The 14,827-nt window shown below is 53.4% G+C and overlaps 1 protein-coding gene across 2 annotated transcripts; it reads left to right on the top strand.

Annotated features, from left to right (window-relative positions):
• The first annotated feature begins 7,274 nt into the window (after positions 1-7,274).
• Positions 7,275-14,456, top strand: LOC122692110 (carcinoembryonic antigen-related cell adhesion molecule 6-like). 2 transcript variants are annotated; one of them, XM_043899327.1, is made up of 8 exons: positions 7,275-7,414; positions 8,624-8,983; positions 10,290-10,568; positions 12,338-12,458; positions 13,012-13,064; positions 13,361-13,391; positions 13,808-13,849; positions 14,108-14,456. In XM_043899327.1, the coding sequence occupies exons 1-8, from the start codon at positions 7,351-7,353 to the stop codon at positions 14,256-14,258; spliced, it is 1,101 nt and encodes a 366-aa protein (XP_043755262.1). In that variant the 5' UTR covers positions 7,275-7,350; the 3' UTR covers positions 14,259-14,456. The 2 variants fall into 2 exon arrangements, with proteins under 2 accessions (XP_043755262.1, XP_043755264.1); XM_043899329.1 differs by having other exon boundaries at positions 14,086-14,456.
• Positions 14,457-14,827: the final 371 nt, after the last annotated feature.

Here is a 14,827-nt window from a genome sequence, read left to right as displayed (position 1 = left end):
TGTTTGAGAAAGAAGGACATGAAAAGAACACCTGACAACTTCAGGAAAAACATTTAATTCTGAACTATTCTTATTATTTTTATTTTGTTTTAAATTTCTGGCTGCACTGGGTCTTCATTGCTTTTCCACCGGTTTTCTCTAGTGCAGTGAGCAGGGGCTACTCTTCGTTGTGATACACCGGCTTCTCATTGTGGTGGCTTCTCTACTCCCGAGCATGGGCTCTAGGCAAGTAGACTTCAGTCATTGCAGCTCGTGGTCTCTGGAGCACAGACTCAGTAGTTCTGATGCATGGCTTTAGTTGCTCAGAAGCAGGTGAAATCCTCCTGATCAGGGATCAAGCCCATGTACTGTGCTTTGGCAGTACATGGAATCCTATCCACTGAGCCACCAGGAAAGTCCTCTAAACAATGCTTAACTTGTAGGTAGACACTGGTTCATCATGGCCACCCCACACATGAGGTTTCCACATTTGAGTATGGGTCAATAAACAAGAGATGTATGTCATACTTTTTGAATATACAGACACACAACCATCAGCTCTGTGTTCACTAGCCCTGCAGACACACATCCACCTGCTCTGTACTCACTAGCCCTGATGCTGTGACTTTGGCAGCAGGCCTGTCACTGACATTGTGGTTCTTCTAGTTGCCAAGTCATGTGCAACTCTTTGGCGACCCCATAGACTGTAGCCCGCCAGGCTCCTCTATCCATGAGATTTCCCAGGCAAGAACACTCCAGTGGTTTGCCATTTCTTCTCCAGGAGATCTTCCTGACCCAGAAATCAAACCGGGTCTCCTGAACCGGCAGGATGATTCTTTACCACGGCGCACCCAGGGAAGCCCATGTTGCTGATAATCACTTGTTCAAGCCCATGCAATTTACAGCACCAACTGTGAACCCTAATGGAAGCTATGGAAGCTGGGTCATTTTCATGTATCCATGTGGGTTCATCAATTGATAAAATGTACACCTCGGGTGTGGAAGGCCGAATATGGAGGAGGCCCTACACTTGTGGGCAGCAGGTCCCTAGGAAAACTTGTACCTTCCCTCACTTCTGCTGTGAAACTAAAGCTACTATAAAAGATAACCTTTAAGACAACTGACCTGCCCTGGCACCAACCCTAATCAGGCTCAAGGAAGATGGAGATTCACCTTTGAAACTTCAAATATCAAAAAGTAAAAAGAAGTAAAAACAATCTAATAATTAAATTAGAATGCTAAAGAGGCCATTAGATCCTAATAATTCAGTTACTACAATCATACAGGGTGACAAGGACACTGAGGCCAGAGCTAGCGTGCTTGATCCCTGTGTCCCTTTTGCTGAAAGAATCTCTGATCAGGGCCTGATGGAGAAGCCCCACCTTCCTTCCCACCATGAAGACCAGGTCCCCTGATGGGGGCAGAGATAGAGAAGGTGGGAAGAGGAGGTTCAGTGTCACCACACCACCCCTGGTCTTCCAATTCCACCTGGCCCTGCCCCACGGGGAAGACACTAAGGGGTCAGGGGAGAAAAGGAAATGCAGCCTTTGCATGTCCACATGGACCCTCTGGCACAGGCGGGGAACAAGGAGGTTTCCTCACCCTCCTCCTACTTACAGATGCTCCAGTCCTGCCCCAGGGCTGAGAATGTTGCAACTGGATCCTCTTCTACAAAGAGAAATTGGCCTGGTATCAACACAAATCTCAACTGAATGAAATCTTGGAGTGGGGTATGTAAGAGAAGATCTTGGATGAGAGAGTTGGAAATTCAGAGTGGGACATGATTGAGCATAAATGACATGTAGTGTTCAAAGGGTTAGTCACTTGGTCGTGTCCGATCCTTTGCGACCTCCTGCCTGTAGCCTGCCAGGATCCTCTGTCCCTGGGGTTTGTAAAATGATATGTAAACACTTGACAAATTCTTGAGCTGTCTTAGGAGAAAACCTGCTTCAGGGCCTCTCCCTTCTATACTCCCCTCCCTGGTCACCAGAGGGCGGCAGAGCTCCTCCACAGTCGGGCGCCTCCACAGGGCTGCCCACCTCCTTCCCACTTAGCAGCTCCCACCGCCCAGCAGCCTCCGACCCTCAGCAACCTACTCCGTCCACGGTCCTCCCCACTCTCCCAGTTCCCCACACTGGACAGCTCCTCCTCCCAGCCAGGCCCACCTGAAGGCCAGACTCCCCTCAGGTAGCTCTGCCCTCTCATCCCCTGTCCTTCTCTGCTGAGGGTCTGCTCACCCTTCACATCTCAGGCAAAAGGTCACTTTCTCAGGTCACCTGCGAAACCGCAGGTGACACTTATAAATGCTGTTTCAGCAGCCGCCCAGGTCACGTGCTTGCCCAGCCTGACTGAGACCCGAGAACCCTGGTTAGGCTGCCCCACCCACCCCAGTGTTGGCCTCTGCTGTGTTTTGATCTGGGGTCTCTCAGCACAACGCACAGATCCCAAATTTCCAAATTCTGGTGGTAATTGTTCCCGTTCTCAGCTGGGTGCCCAGGGTCTTCCTGTTGTTTTCAAATATCTGAGAAGGTTGCTTTACTCACCACAGGAAGAACACACTGACTCTGGAGGAGAGAAAGGGGTCACATGAGTGATGACTGGAGAGGGGCCTGACCTCCACCTTAGCTTGTCACCAGCCTGGCGTCTGTTTTCTGGGACCGCTGCTGCTGCTGCTGCTAAGTCACTTCAGTCGTGTCTGACTCTGTGCGACCTCATAGACATCAGCCCCCCAGGCTCCTCCACCCCTGGGACTCTCCAGGCAAGAATACTGGAGTGGGTTGTCACTTCCTTCTCCAATGCATACATGCATGCTTTATCACTTCAGTTGTGTCCGACCCTGTGCGATCCTATGGGCAGCAGCCCCCCAGGCTCCTCTGTCCACAGGATTCTGCAGGCAAGAACACTGGAGTGGGTTGCCACTGCCTTCTCCAGGGACAGAGACCCAGAAGCGGGTGTCAGGAGGAGCTGCAGTTCCCAGGTGAGAAGGGAAAGGTTTCCTATATGTCCTGGGGAGAGAGGAAGCTGGTGCTGGGGGGTGGGCTGACTGTGGGCTCCCTGGTCCACGGGTCAAGTTCCAGGAGACTCTCCCTCTCTGTGTCTGTTGCCTGAGCCTTGGTTCAGAAACTGTTCAGGTCCTCCTTGCCATTATAGGGCCTCCTCTGTCACCCTGGCTGATTTTTCTGAGGTCACTGTGATCTTTCCCATGGGTGGTTCCAGGCAGGGATGGGAGCTGGCACGGGAAGACCTCAAATGGTGTAGGTTTTGTGAGTTACTCTTCACTGAGCAGTAATTGTTGGAAACTGATGACAATAATAACATTTTATTGTGTCACGACAGAAAAAGACATAACCAGGACAGTAACCACTGTCCTTACCCCGCACCCTTAGAAACTGACAACCACCAGGCTGTGGGATTCCTGGGAACACTCCTTCCTTCATCCCCAGGTATTAATACCTGGAGCCTGGTCCAGGCCCTGGGGTGTAACCAGGATCAGACAAGCCCCTGCCCTCATGGAGCCCAGGCTCTGTGGGGAGGAAGACAGACAAGCAGAGAGATCTAGAATGTGCTGTCAGGCGCTGACAGGGGTCATGCAGGAACCAGACAGGGAAGGGTCAGCAAGTGAACACGGAGGGTCTTTACAGCAGCTGGTCGTTGTTGGGGGCAGCTCCCAAGAGGCCCCTGAGTGTGAGCAGGTGTGTGAGGGCAGCGAGGGAGTGAGCCGGGGGACAGCTGGGGAAACAGAGGAAATACAGAGCCCAGAAGGGCTGAAGTGATGGGGGTCATGCTGCTGACCTTGAACCAGGAGGACACACACATACACGTATATAGACATACACACAACACACACACACATTCACATGCACGCATGCACACACACATATACACACACACAGACACACACACAATATGATTCCCAGTCCAGCTGAGATTCCATGACAGACTCCGGATGCACCAGACCCTTCCCCTTCAGTCCATCCCTCCATTATAATTAGCTCCTTATTTCCAGGATTTTCTCTGAGTGTCTGCCTCCCCATCACAAGTCAAGTGTGTTCACCCACGACCCAAGTCTATCCTATTCTCTGGAGTCCAGGACACAACCCACGGCTGACATGTCACACATGCTCAATATACTCTTTAAATAGATAAGGGAATCTACATAACAGAAGCCAGACCCCCACCCCCCTCCCAGAGTGACACCGAGGGGTCAGAGAATATCCCTTGTGGACACAGGGGCCCTGGCATCAGAGTTGGGGGAGACCTGCAAGTGCCCACAGCTGCTCCAGGGCGGGACTCTATTCCTCCCGGAGTCAGGAGTGAGGACAGGGGCCGCTTATCTGTGAGGAGGCAGACCCTCTGCTCATTCCCAGATTATCACACCCACTCCCATCTCTACTCAGGAGAATCTTCTAGTCTCCCCAGAGGGCCTGGGCTAGCAGCTTGATTCCTTCTCCTCTCGGAGACCAGACTTGGCTCAGACTCCTGATCCTCCATCCCGAGGGAGTGACCACAGGGGAGGGGGGAGCCCCAGCATGAACTCACAGGAATTGGGGAGCAGCTCCTCATCCCAAGGTCCCTGATCTGGGGGGACACCTGTGGTCCTTGGAGACATCTCAGTCCCCCAAAGCATCCTGGGAAAGGAAGGGAACTTCCAGAGCAGCGTGGCACAGGGGAACCCAGCTTCTGCAGTTGCTCCATCTCAGGGGGACTGGGTCTGATGGGGGAGGTGGAGCTGCCCCAGGTCCCGGAGCTGTGGGGAGACCGAGAGCAGACCACCGATGGGGACACAGAAAACTAGGGCGCAGCCCCAGTGCTGAGAGGTGGGGAAGGACAGGCCTTCTGGGGTCCAGCCCACAGGCCGCCACCCTCGCCCCAAAGCCCCAGAGACTCCCCACCGACCCTTCCTTTGAAGCCTCAGGGACTGAGAGCTCGTCCTGAGCACACGTCCACCTGGATGGACAGTTCTCCTGTCACTGAACAACGCCCATCCTTTCCCTGGTCTCACCCTGCCCTGGGATGGAGTCGGGAAGTCTGGGGACTCACAGTGACCTGCACCCTCGCTGAGAGCCCCTAATCTGGGGGTCAGCGCCCCCCTCTGCCCAGGGCACAGAGCCAGCTCACACCCTTTGGCATTTGCACCCCTGTGCAGCCCCTAATATTGTCCCCAGGTCTGCTCATGACCTCCAGGGGGCGATATGGGGCCACACAGAAGATTAACAGGTGAACTTTGCCTTGGCTAAGGAGGTAGAGAAGGAGCCTGATTTCCATCCCTCCCTCTAAACAGCGGTCCCCAACCTTAAGGGCACCAGGGAACGGATTCATGGAAGACAGTTGCGGGGTGGTGGGGGTGATTTGGGGATAATTCAAGCGCATTACAACTACTGTGCACTTATATCTATTATTATTACATCAACTCCACACCAGATCATCAGGCGTTAGACCCCAGGGGACCCCTCCTCTAACAGACCCTCAGGGCCCCTCCTGTGTGCCCACACTATGCTGCCCAACCTTCTAGGGGCCTATGGGCACCCATGCCAGCTCCCATCCCTGCCTGGAACCACCCATGGGAAAGATCACAGTGACCACAGAAAAATCAGCCAGGGTGACAGAGGAGGCCCTATAATGGCAAGGAGGACCTGAACAGTTTCTGAACCAAGTCTCAGGCAACAGACACAGAGAGGGAGAGTCTCCTGGAACTTGACCCGTGGACCAGGGAGCCCACACTCAGCCCACCACCCAGCACCAGCTTCCTCTCTTCCCAGGACACACAGGAAACCTTTCCCTTCTCACCTGGGAACTGCAGCTCCTCCTGACACCCGCTTCTGGGTCTCTGTCCCTGGAGAAGGCAGTGGCAAACCCACTCCAGTATTCTTGCCTGCAGAATCCTGGGGACAGAGGAGCCTGGGGGGCTGCTGCCCATAGGATCGCACAGGGTCGGACACATGAAGCGATAAAGCATGCATGCATGCATTGGAGAAGGAAGTGACAACCCACTCCAGTATTCTTGCCTGGAGAGTCCCAGGGATGGAGGAGCCTGGTGGGCTGATGTCTATGAGGTCGCACAGAGTCAGACACGACTGAAGTGACTTAGCAGCAGCAGCAGCAGCGGTCCCAGAAAACAGACGCCAGGCTGGTGACAAGCTAAGGTGGAGGTCAGGCCCCTCTCCAGTCATCACTCATGTGACCCCTTTCTCTCATCCAGAGTCAGTGTGTTCTTCCTGAGGGGAGTAAAGCAATCTTCTCAGATATTTGAAAACAACAGGAAGACCCTGGGCGCCCAGCTGGGTTTCTGTGAACGGGAACAGTTACCAGCAAAATTTGGAAAGTTTGGATCTGTGCGTTGTGCTGAGAGACCCCAGATCAAAACACAGCAGAGACCAACACAGGGGTGGATGGGGCAGCCTAACCGGGGTTCTGGGGTCTCAGTCAGGCTGGGCAAGCACGTGACCTGAGCGGCTGCTGAAACAGCATTTCTAAGGTGTCACCTGGGGGTTCACAGTCTTCATGAGGCTCCACAGGTGATTCCCACGCACTGCGGGGATGACGTCCCTGTGACAAGAGTTCCTGACGCACCCCCCACCCCCAGGCTCCTGCTCTGAAGGGAAAAGCCAGAAGGGCATGAGGGAGGGCAGTCGGGGAGGTTGAGTGTGCATCTGATCCAGATCATGGGGGCCCCGGACCCGGACACCCCAAGGCTGTGATTTTCCAGACAAGGGTGTGTGTGTGTGTGTGTGTGCATGTGTGTGTGTGTAGGTGTATGTGTGTGTGTGTGTGTGTGTGTATATGTAGGTGTGTGTAGGTGTCTGTGTGTAGCTGTATGTGTAGGGATGTGTGTGTGTGTGTGCATGTGTGTGTATGTAGGTGTATGTGTAGGTATGTGTGTGTGTGTGTAGGTGTGTGTATGTAGGTGTGTGTAGGTGTCTGTGTGTAGCTGTTTGTGTAGGGATGTGTGTGTAGGGATGTGTGTGGGTGTGTAGCTGTGGGTGTGTGTAGGTGTGTTGTAGGTGTTTATGTGTGTAGGTGTGTGTGTGTGTGTAGGTGTCTGTGTGGATGTGTGGATGTGTTTGTGTGTGTGGGTGGAGAATCACTGCTCTAGAAGGCAGAGGACTCAGCACAGTTTAGGGAATAGAAAGACAGAAGGGGAAGGGGGCGGGGCCACTAGGGAGGGAAGGATGAGCGGGGAGGGAGTGGGAGGGGCCTGCGCAGAGGCCCCGCCCCCGGGCCACGTGACCCAGCCAAGTGCTCCTGCCCCGGGAGGAGGCCCAGCACAGAGCGGGAAGGACAGCAGAGCTCACACAGCGACTGCAGGGCCTGTGAGCGTTTCTGGACCGGAAGTTCTCCTCACAGAGAGGGGCCCAGCACACAGCAGGCCCCATGGAGCCCCCTTCAGGTCCTGCAAGCAGGAGGCATGTCCCCTGGAACAGGCTTCTCCTGGCAGGTGAGAGGGGACAGTTTTCAGGGAGTGGGCAGAGACTGGAGAACAAGAGACTGGCTGGTCTCTGAGGGAGACGGGGCTCTGAGAGGGGACAGAGGACTTCTGTTCAGGCAGAAGGCGGGGAGCAGGGAGGGTGGGGGGCTCAGCCCCAGGAGACTGCATGAACTAGAGTTGGTGAGGGGCGGGAAGACCTCAAATGGTGTTGGTTTTGTGAGTTATTCTTCACTGAGCAGTAATTGTTGGAAACTGATGACAATATTGTGTCACGACAGAAAAAGACATAACCAGGACAGTAACCACTGTCCTTACCCGGCACCCTTAGAAACTGACAAACACCAGGCTGTGGGATTCCTGGGAACACTCCTTCCTTCATCCCCAGGCATTAATACCTGGAGCCTGGTCCAGGCCCTGGGGTATAACCAGGATCAGACAAGCCCCTCCCCTCACGGAGCCCACGCTCTGTGGGGAGGAAGACAGACAAGCAGAGAGATCTAAAATGTGCTGTCAGGCGCTGACAGGGGTCATGCAGGACCCAGACAGGGAAGGGTCAGCAAGTGAACACAGAGGGTCTTTACAGCAGCTGGTCATTGTTGGGGGCAGCTCCCCAGAGGCCCCTGAGTGTGAGCAGGTGTGTGAGGGCAGCAAGGGAGTGAGCCGGGGGACAGCTGGGGAAACAGAGGAAATACAGAGCCCAGAGGGGCTGAAGTGATGGGGGTCATGCTGCTGACCTTGAACCAGGAGGACACACACATACACGTATATACACATACACACAAACACACACACACATACACACGCACGCATGCACACACACATATACACACAGACACTCAGACACATACACACACATACACACACACACATACACACAGACACAGATACACATACACACAGACACATATACACACACATATACACACAGACATACACACATACACACATATACACACACAGAGACACACACACAGACACACACAGAGATACACAGACACACACACATACATACACACATATACACACACACACACAGATACACACATATACACACACACACAGCCTCACACAATATAAAAACACACACCAAGGCTGAGGGATGAAGAGACCTGCTCAGGACCCAGGGCACCATTTTCCCATCGCCACACACGGGTCAGAATATTAACTGATTTTTCTCTCTTCCCTCCTAGTCTCACTCTTTTTTTTTTTTTTTACTAGTCTCACTCTTAACCTTCTGGCCCCTGCCCACCACTGCCTGCCTCAGTGTTGACACGGTGCTCCCCCTTGCTGCAGAAGGGACAGATGTTCTTCTACTTGCCCACAACGTGACAGAGAATAGTCTAGGCTATGCCTGGTACAGAGGAGAAAGGGTAGAAAACATCCAGTTAATTGCATCATACAGAGTAGACACTAATGTAACTACCAAAGGGTCTGCACACAGCAGAAGAGAGACACTTTACCCCAATGGAACCCTGCTCATCCAGAACGTCACCCAGAAAGACACAGGATCCTACACGCTGCTCGTTACAAACGATGATTTACAGACAGAAAGACAAACTGGGCATCTCTGCATATACCGTGAGTGCTTCCTCTTTGACCTCGGAGTATTGGGTGGGAAAGTGAAAGTGAAAGTCGCTCGGTCATGTCCGACTCTGTGACCCCATGGACTATACAGTCCATGAAATTCTCCAGGCCAGAATACTCTAGTGGGTACCCTTTCCCTTCTCCAGTGGATCTTCCCAACTCAGGAATCAAACCCAGGTCTCCCACATTGTAGGCAGATTCTTTACCAGCTGAGCCACCAGGGAAGCCCAGGATAACTGGAGTGGGTAACCTATCCCTTCTCCAGCAGATCTTTCTGATCCAGGAATCGAACCAGGGTCTCCTGCATTGCAGGCAGATTCTTTACCAACTGAGCTATGGGTCGGGGTAAGTTCTATTCACACACACAGGACTGACAGACCCGGATGGTGCCTCCATCCTCCTCTGCATGATGTCCAGTGTTGGGGTTTGAACATTTAGTGCAGGACGCATGCTGTGGAGACAAACTCCAAAGGGTCAGAAATGCTTTCCAGGAAGCCAGACCCTGCAGACACCCTGTGCAGGAAGGATGGTCTGATGGAGGGACTCAGCAGAGGGAGAGCACTCTCAGTCCAGTGCCCCGGGTCCCTCCCCATGACCATGACCCTGAGGAAGACCCTTCAGGACTCAGGGAAGACCCCGGCCTGAGGGCCCCCAGGGATCCTCACAGAGAAACTCAGCCCCAGGAAGCCCTTCTCCAGACCCTGTCCCAGGGCTCCTGCCTCCAGTGACACTGAGCCAAATCCCTAGGCTCCAAGCTGGACGCCAGCCAGAGCTCAGCCCTGAGAGCCACAACCAGGCAGGGGGACAGCCTGGTCCTGCTCCTGAGACTCAGCATGGAGATCACAGGGGCACAAGGTCCCCAGGTGGTCAGTCAGCTGCCCTGGGGGACTTGGAGACTCCAGAGAAGTCTCAGCATCCCCAGGGAGGAACGAAGGAAGGAAGACACTCCTAGAAGCTCCTCATCCCCGGGGTGCCACCCAGGGAGCTCTCTCCCGAGGCTGGTTGATGAAAACCAAGAGAGACGCCAGGTTGTCTCTGAATCCCTCCCTGTTCTGTCCACCACTAAACGCAACTGCACAGTCAACCCCCGAGGAAGCCTGTGCTTCTCCCAGACATAGAGCAGGTGGCCTCACACTCTCTGAGCTCAGCTCCCCATGCATTTGTCTTCGATACACAGACCTGCCTTATCCTTTAAGGGCTCAGTCTGGCTGAGAGGTGAGAGATGCCAATCCTGATTGAAGATGCTTTTAGAGAAGCCAAAGGTAGAAAAGGGGCAATGTTTTCTCTGTTATCTGCACAGCGGTGCTACCCACACCCGTCATCACCAGCAACAACTCCAACCCCTGGGAGCACGAGGACACTGTGGTGTTAACGTGTAGATTTGAGACTCAGGACATCTTCTACATGTATTCGATCAACAATCAGAGCCTCCACAACAGCACCAAGCTGGAACTGTGCAAGAGAAACAGGACTCTTACTGTGTTCAATGTGACAAGGAATGACGTAGAACCCTATGTGTGTGAAGCCAGGAGTCCAGAGAATATCATCCATGGTGACCCATTCAACCTGAATGTTCTCTGTGAGTAACCTCTGTTCCTACATGGCCCAGGCCTCCTGGCTGAATCTACAGTGCCCGAGGCCAGGCCGTACCCATCCCTCTCAGGTCCAAGAGCAAGGACCCTCACCCTGGGACACCCAGGCTGGCCATGACTTCCTGTCCCAGGCAAGCCCAGGCAGGCCCACCTTGAATGAAGACTAGGAGGGGATGGACTGCTCTGTCTTGAGAGGCTCAGGGTCACCAGCCTGTGATGGGAGAAACAGGTTAATGTCTCAGACTCAGGATGAGTGAACATGAGAGGTAATGGTTGAGACTTTCTACAACAAGGCTGTGATCCAGACAGAAGGACGCTGTGGCCCTAATACAGACCAGAAATTTCCCTTCCCTCTGATTGCACCACATGTGGCTTTATGCTCTTTGCTTCAGATGGCCCAGACACCCCACCACTTCCCCTCAGACTCCTGTTACCATCCAGAGGCAAACCTCAGCCTCTCCCACCACACAGCCTCTAACCCCAGCCACAACGTGTCCCTGGCTTATCACCGGGAGGCCCCCACAATCCATACAGGAACTCTTTATCCCCAACATCACTGCAGATAAGAGTCGATCCTGTAACTGCCTTGTCCATAACTTTGTCACTGATCCCAGTAAAACCACAGTCAAGGCTATCACAGTCTCTGTTAAGTGGCTCCTGGCCCATCAGTACCAAGTTTTGTGGTAGAGCCTGTAGGTTTTCAGAAAAGAATCTGAAAGAAGTTACCTCCCAACTTCCCAGAAGTTACAAGCAAATTCCAAATCAGCCTCTGAACCCTCCCACTACATCTCAGCAGACCCTTCTTCCTCCTGCTGTCTGATTTCTCCTGGCAGACCTTGGGTCCAGCCTGGAATGTGGGGAGGGGATTCTCTCAGACCCTGACAGCCTCATGTAGGGGGAGATAGGAAACAAAGAAGGGGCCCCAGGGTCGAGTGCCTTTTGTTGTTGTTGAAGAAATGGATCACATCTCTTACCAGATGTGATTTGCTATGTGCTCGGTCGCTCAGTTGTGTCCGACTCTTTGCAACCCCATGGACTGTAGCCCACCAGCCTCCTCTGTCCTTGGAATTTTCCAGGCAAGAATACTGAAATGAATTGCCATTCCCTTCTCCAGGGGATCTTTCCCAACCCAAGGATCAAACCCGGGTCTCCTGAATTGCAGGCAGATTCTTTACTGTCTGAGCCATCTGGGAATCCCAGTTCTATGAACTCCGTTGGTTTATTTAAGCACCATGGGTCTCAGACGTATGTACACACAGCAAGGATGACACCCCCTCCATCATGGGGAGGGAAGGATCAGAACAGATGGACCTAAAGGATTTTCCCACAGTGCCAGCCACACAGAATGAACTGGAAACAGTCGGCTAATATTACTATTACTGATCAGGCGTTGAGCAGACCTTCCCTCTAAGACTGGCAATAGGGATGGGAAGGAAAAACAAGGGGAGGGGGCATAATGTAAGAGGAAAGAGTCCTTAACAGGAACATGAATAGGACATGGAGCTGGCTACAGTGAGAGGATGTCGAGTTAGAGGAAGTCCGAGGTTTCAAATGTGATTAAAAAAAGAGAGAGAGAGATGCAATCGCCTGCAGCAGGAGAGTTGGGAAGACACTGTGATGACAAAACACACGACCACACACACCTCAACGCGTTTCCTTCCTCCCTGACCAGGCCCTCTCCCCCGTAGGACTTCTTGCGGTTTTTCTGGTCAGGTGAACTCAGGCCTTCGTCTCCCCCTTTATCTTCTGCTTTCAGGCCAAGAAAACAGCCCAGCCCTCAATAACGAGATCGTTATCGCCATCATGACTGGGATCCTGGTTAGGTTGGCAGTGGTGACCACTCTGGGGTGTTTTGTTTTCTTCAAGATGAGTAGAAGGTACAAATGGCAATGCCCGATGCTAATCCTGTCCCCCAGGCTGACGCCAAGCCAGGAAGAAAGACACCGTATCCTTGGATTCCGGACCTGGCTCTCCACAGCCTCCCCACTCCCCCCAAAGACATTCCCTCTCATCCACCGGCCCCTCCTTCACCAGATGCTGACCTGTGGTGGCTTCCCAACACCTTCTTCATCTGTAATTTAGACACAGTTAACTCCCCACTGTCTCCCCACTTTCCCTGGTGGCTCAGTGGTAAAGAATCCGCCAGCAATGCAGAAGATGTGGGTTTAATCCCTGGGTCAGGAAGATACCCTGGAGAAGGAAATGGCAACCCACTCCAGTACTCTTGCCTGGAGAACCCCATGGACAGAGAAGCCTGGAGGGCCACAGTCCACGAGATCGCAAAGAGTTGAACGTGACTGTGCATCTGACCACATACGTACACACTCCCTGTTTAGAAAAGGGAACCTTCCTTGTTCCCTGTTTTGACACCAAAGCTGTGACCTCCTCCTGCCTCCTGCAACCCTCAAAAATAATCTTGACCTTTCCTAGGGCCAGTGGACAGAATGACCTCAGAGAGCAGCAGCCTCCAGCAGCCACCCTGGGTGAGTGTCTTCTCAGCCCACGAGCAGCTGGGACACCCTGTTCCTATCCTCGTCTCTGCTCCAGCCAGCCACCGCCCTGGGGCTTCATCACAGGGGATCCGCACTGACTGGCCTGCTAGATGTATGAGTTCTGAGTCATGCGTCACCTCACTGGACCCTAAATGCCCAGAAGGTCCCTCCCTGGGTGATGCCCCTTCTCCCATGGTTCTCTGGAAGCTGAGGACCCCCAGCCTCTCCTGGGAGGATGAGCTAAACTTCTTCACACCTCTGGTGCTAACTGCTGTCTCTGCTCCTAGGACATGGTCCTCTGGCAGCTCTGTCTCCCCGGTAAGCACATCCTTTCCTTGTCTCTTCTCCCTGTGGTCCCAGCTGTGCAGACTCAGGGCAGTGGGACTGTCCAACACTTCATAGCACAGACACCCTTCACTCCAAGGTAGCCAGCAACATGAACCCCATCCTGGTCAGGACTGGGACTCACTTCATGGGCAGGACACCCCCACACCCTGCGCTGAGCCTGCCTGGTCCCTTCACAATTAACCCTGGAGTCCAGCCAGGAATAGAGTGGGCACTAGGAGCTTCAGACAAGGGTCTCGAGCTATCGAGGGTGGGGCATGCAGCCCAGATGGGGACTGAAGTGAGGGCTTCAGGCTTGGAGGTGGCTGCTTGGGAGGCAGGGCTGGTCACTTCTGAGGAGAAATGACTCTCTCCCTGCCCTCCCGATGCCCACTTTCTCCCCTGCCCAGGCCTCCCTACACAGCCCCAGGCCAATTGTTCCTCTCTATGAGGTGAGTGTTGGGGATGAATGGTCTGATCCTGCACTTCTAAGGGCACGTTCTTGAGGTCCAGGAAACAGCAGCAAAAATGGGAAAATGGATGAAGAGGAGCGATGCATCTGGGGCCAGAAAGCCTCCAGCACAGCCAGGCTCCCCACAAAGCACCTCTGTGGACCCCAGGCCAGGGAGATCCTGAGACCTGTTCTGAGAAGTTTATAGGGGCTCAAAGGCCTCTTCTTTCTTTACAGGAATTACTCTATCCCAACACAGATATCTACTGCCAGATCCACCCCGAAGTAGATGTGGTTTCTTAGTTTGCTCCAGAAACTTCCCCCTAAGCGCTGTGGAGAACAGCCTGCCTGAGACCCAGAGTCTGAGTGAGGTCAGAAACCTGAAGCAGAGAAACAGCTGTGACCTGTGAAGATACTGGGGGACCTGGGCTCAGCCTTAGTGTCCCTCCTGGCCTTCTGGAGGCCCTGACAAGGCTGCTCTGAGCCCTGGATGGATGAAGACAAGGACTTCCATTCCCTGAGGAACTGAGGGCTTCCAACGGAAGTGGCTGGGCCTGTGACCCACTGTGGACCACCTGAGAGGTCTGAATAAAGAGCACTTTCCTCTCGTTTGCTCTTTTTGTTCACATGGGCTCCTCCCACCTAAAACTCACCCAGGTTCCACAGCAGTAGGACAAACTGTCTCCTCCTCAATGTGGCCCTCGGGCCTCCTCCCACCTGGGCCTCATCTGCAGCCCCCTCCACACACCTGAAGAACTGAGGTCACCTGGGAAGGGTGAGCTTCCCATGTAAGTTCACATGGGTCAGTTTAGCCACATTCACCCAAACAAAAGTGGTCTGTGCACTAAGGCACAGAGCCCAGAGTTCAGGAGGATGTTCGGCCGTTGCCTGAGTGTTGTTTGTTATGAGATAAGAGACAGTTACAAAACCTGCTAAGTTTCACATCGTGATTTGGCTCTAAGATACTCCTTATCTCGTA

Source organism: Cervus elaphus, chromosome 4 (assembly GCF_910594005.1).
Source record: "Cervus elaphus chromosome 4, mCerEla1.1, whole genome shotgun sequence".
In the NCBI taxonomy this organism is placed as follows: domain Eukaryota; kingdom Metazoa; phylum Chordata; class Mammalia; order Artiodactyla; family Cervidae; genus Cervus; species Cervus elaphus.
This window is presented reverse-complemented; position numbering and strand designations above follow the sequence as displayed.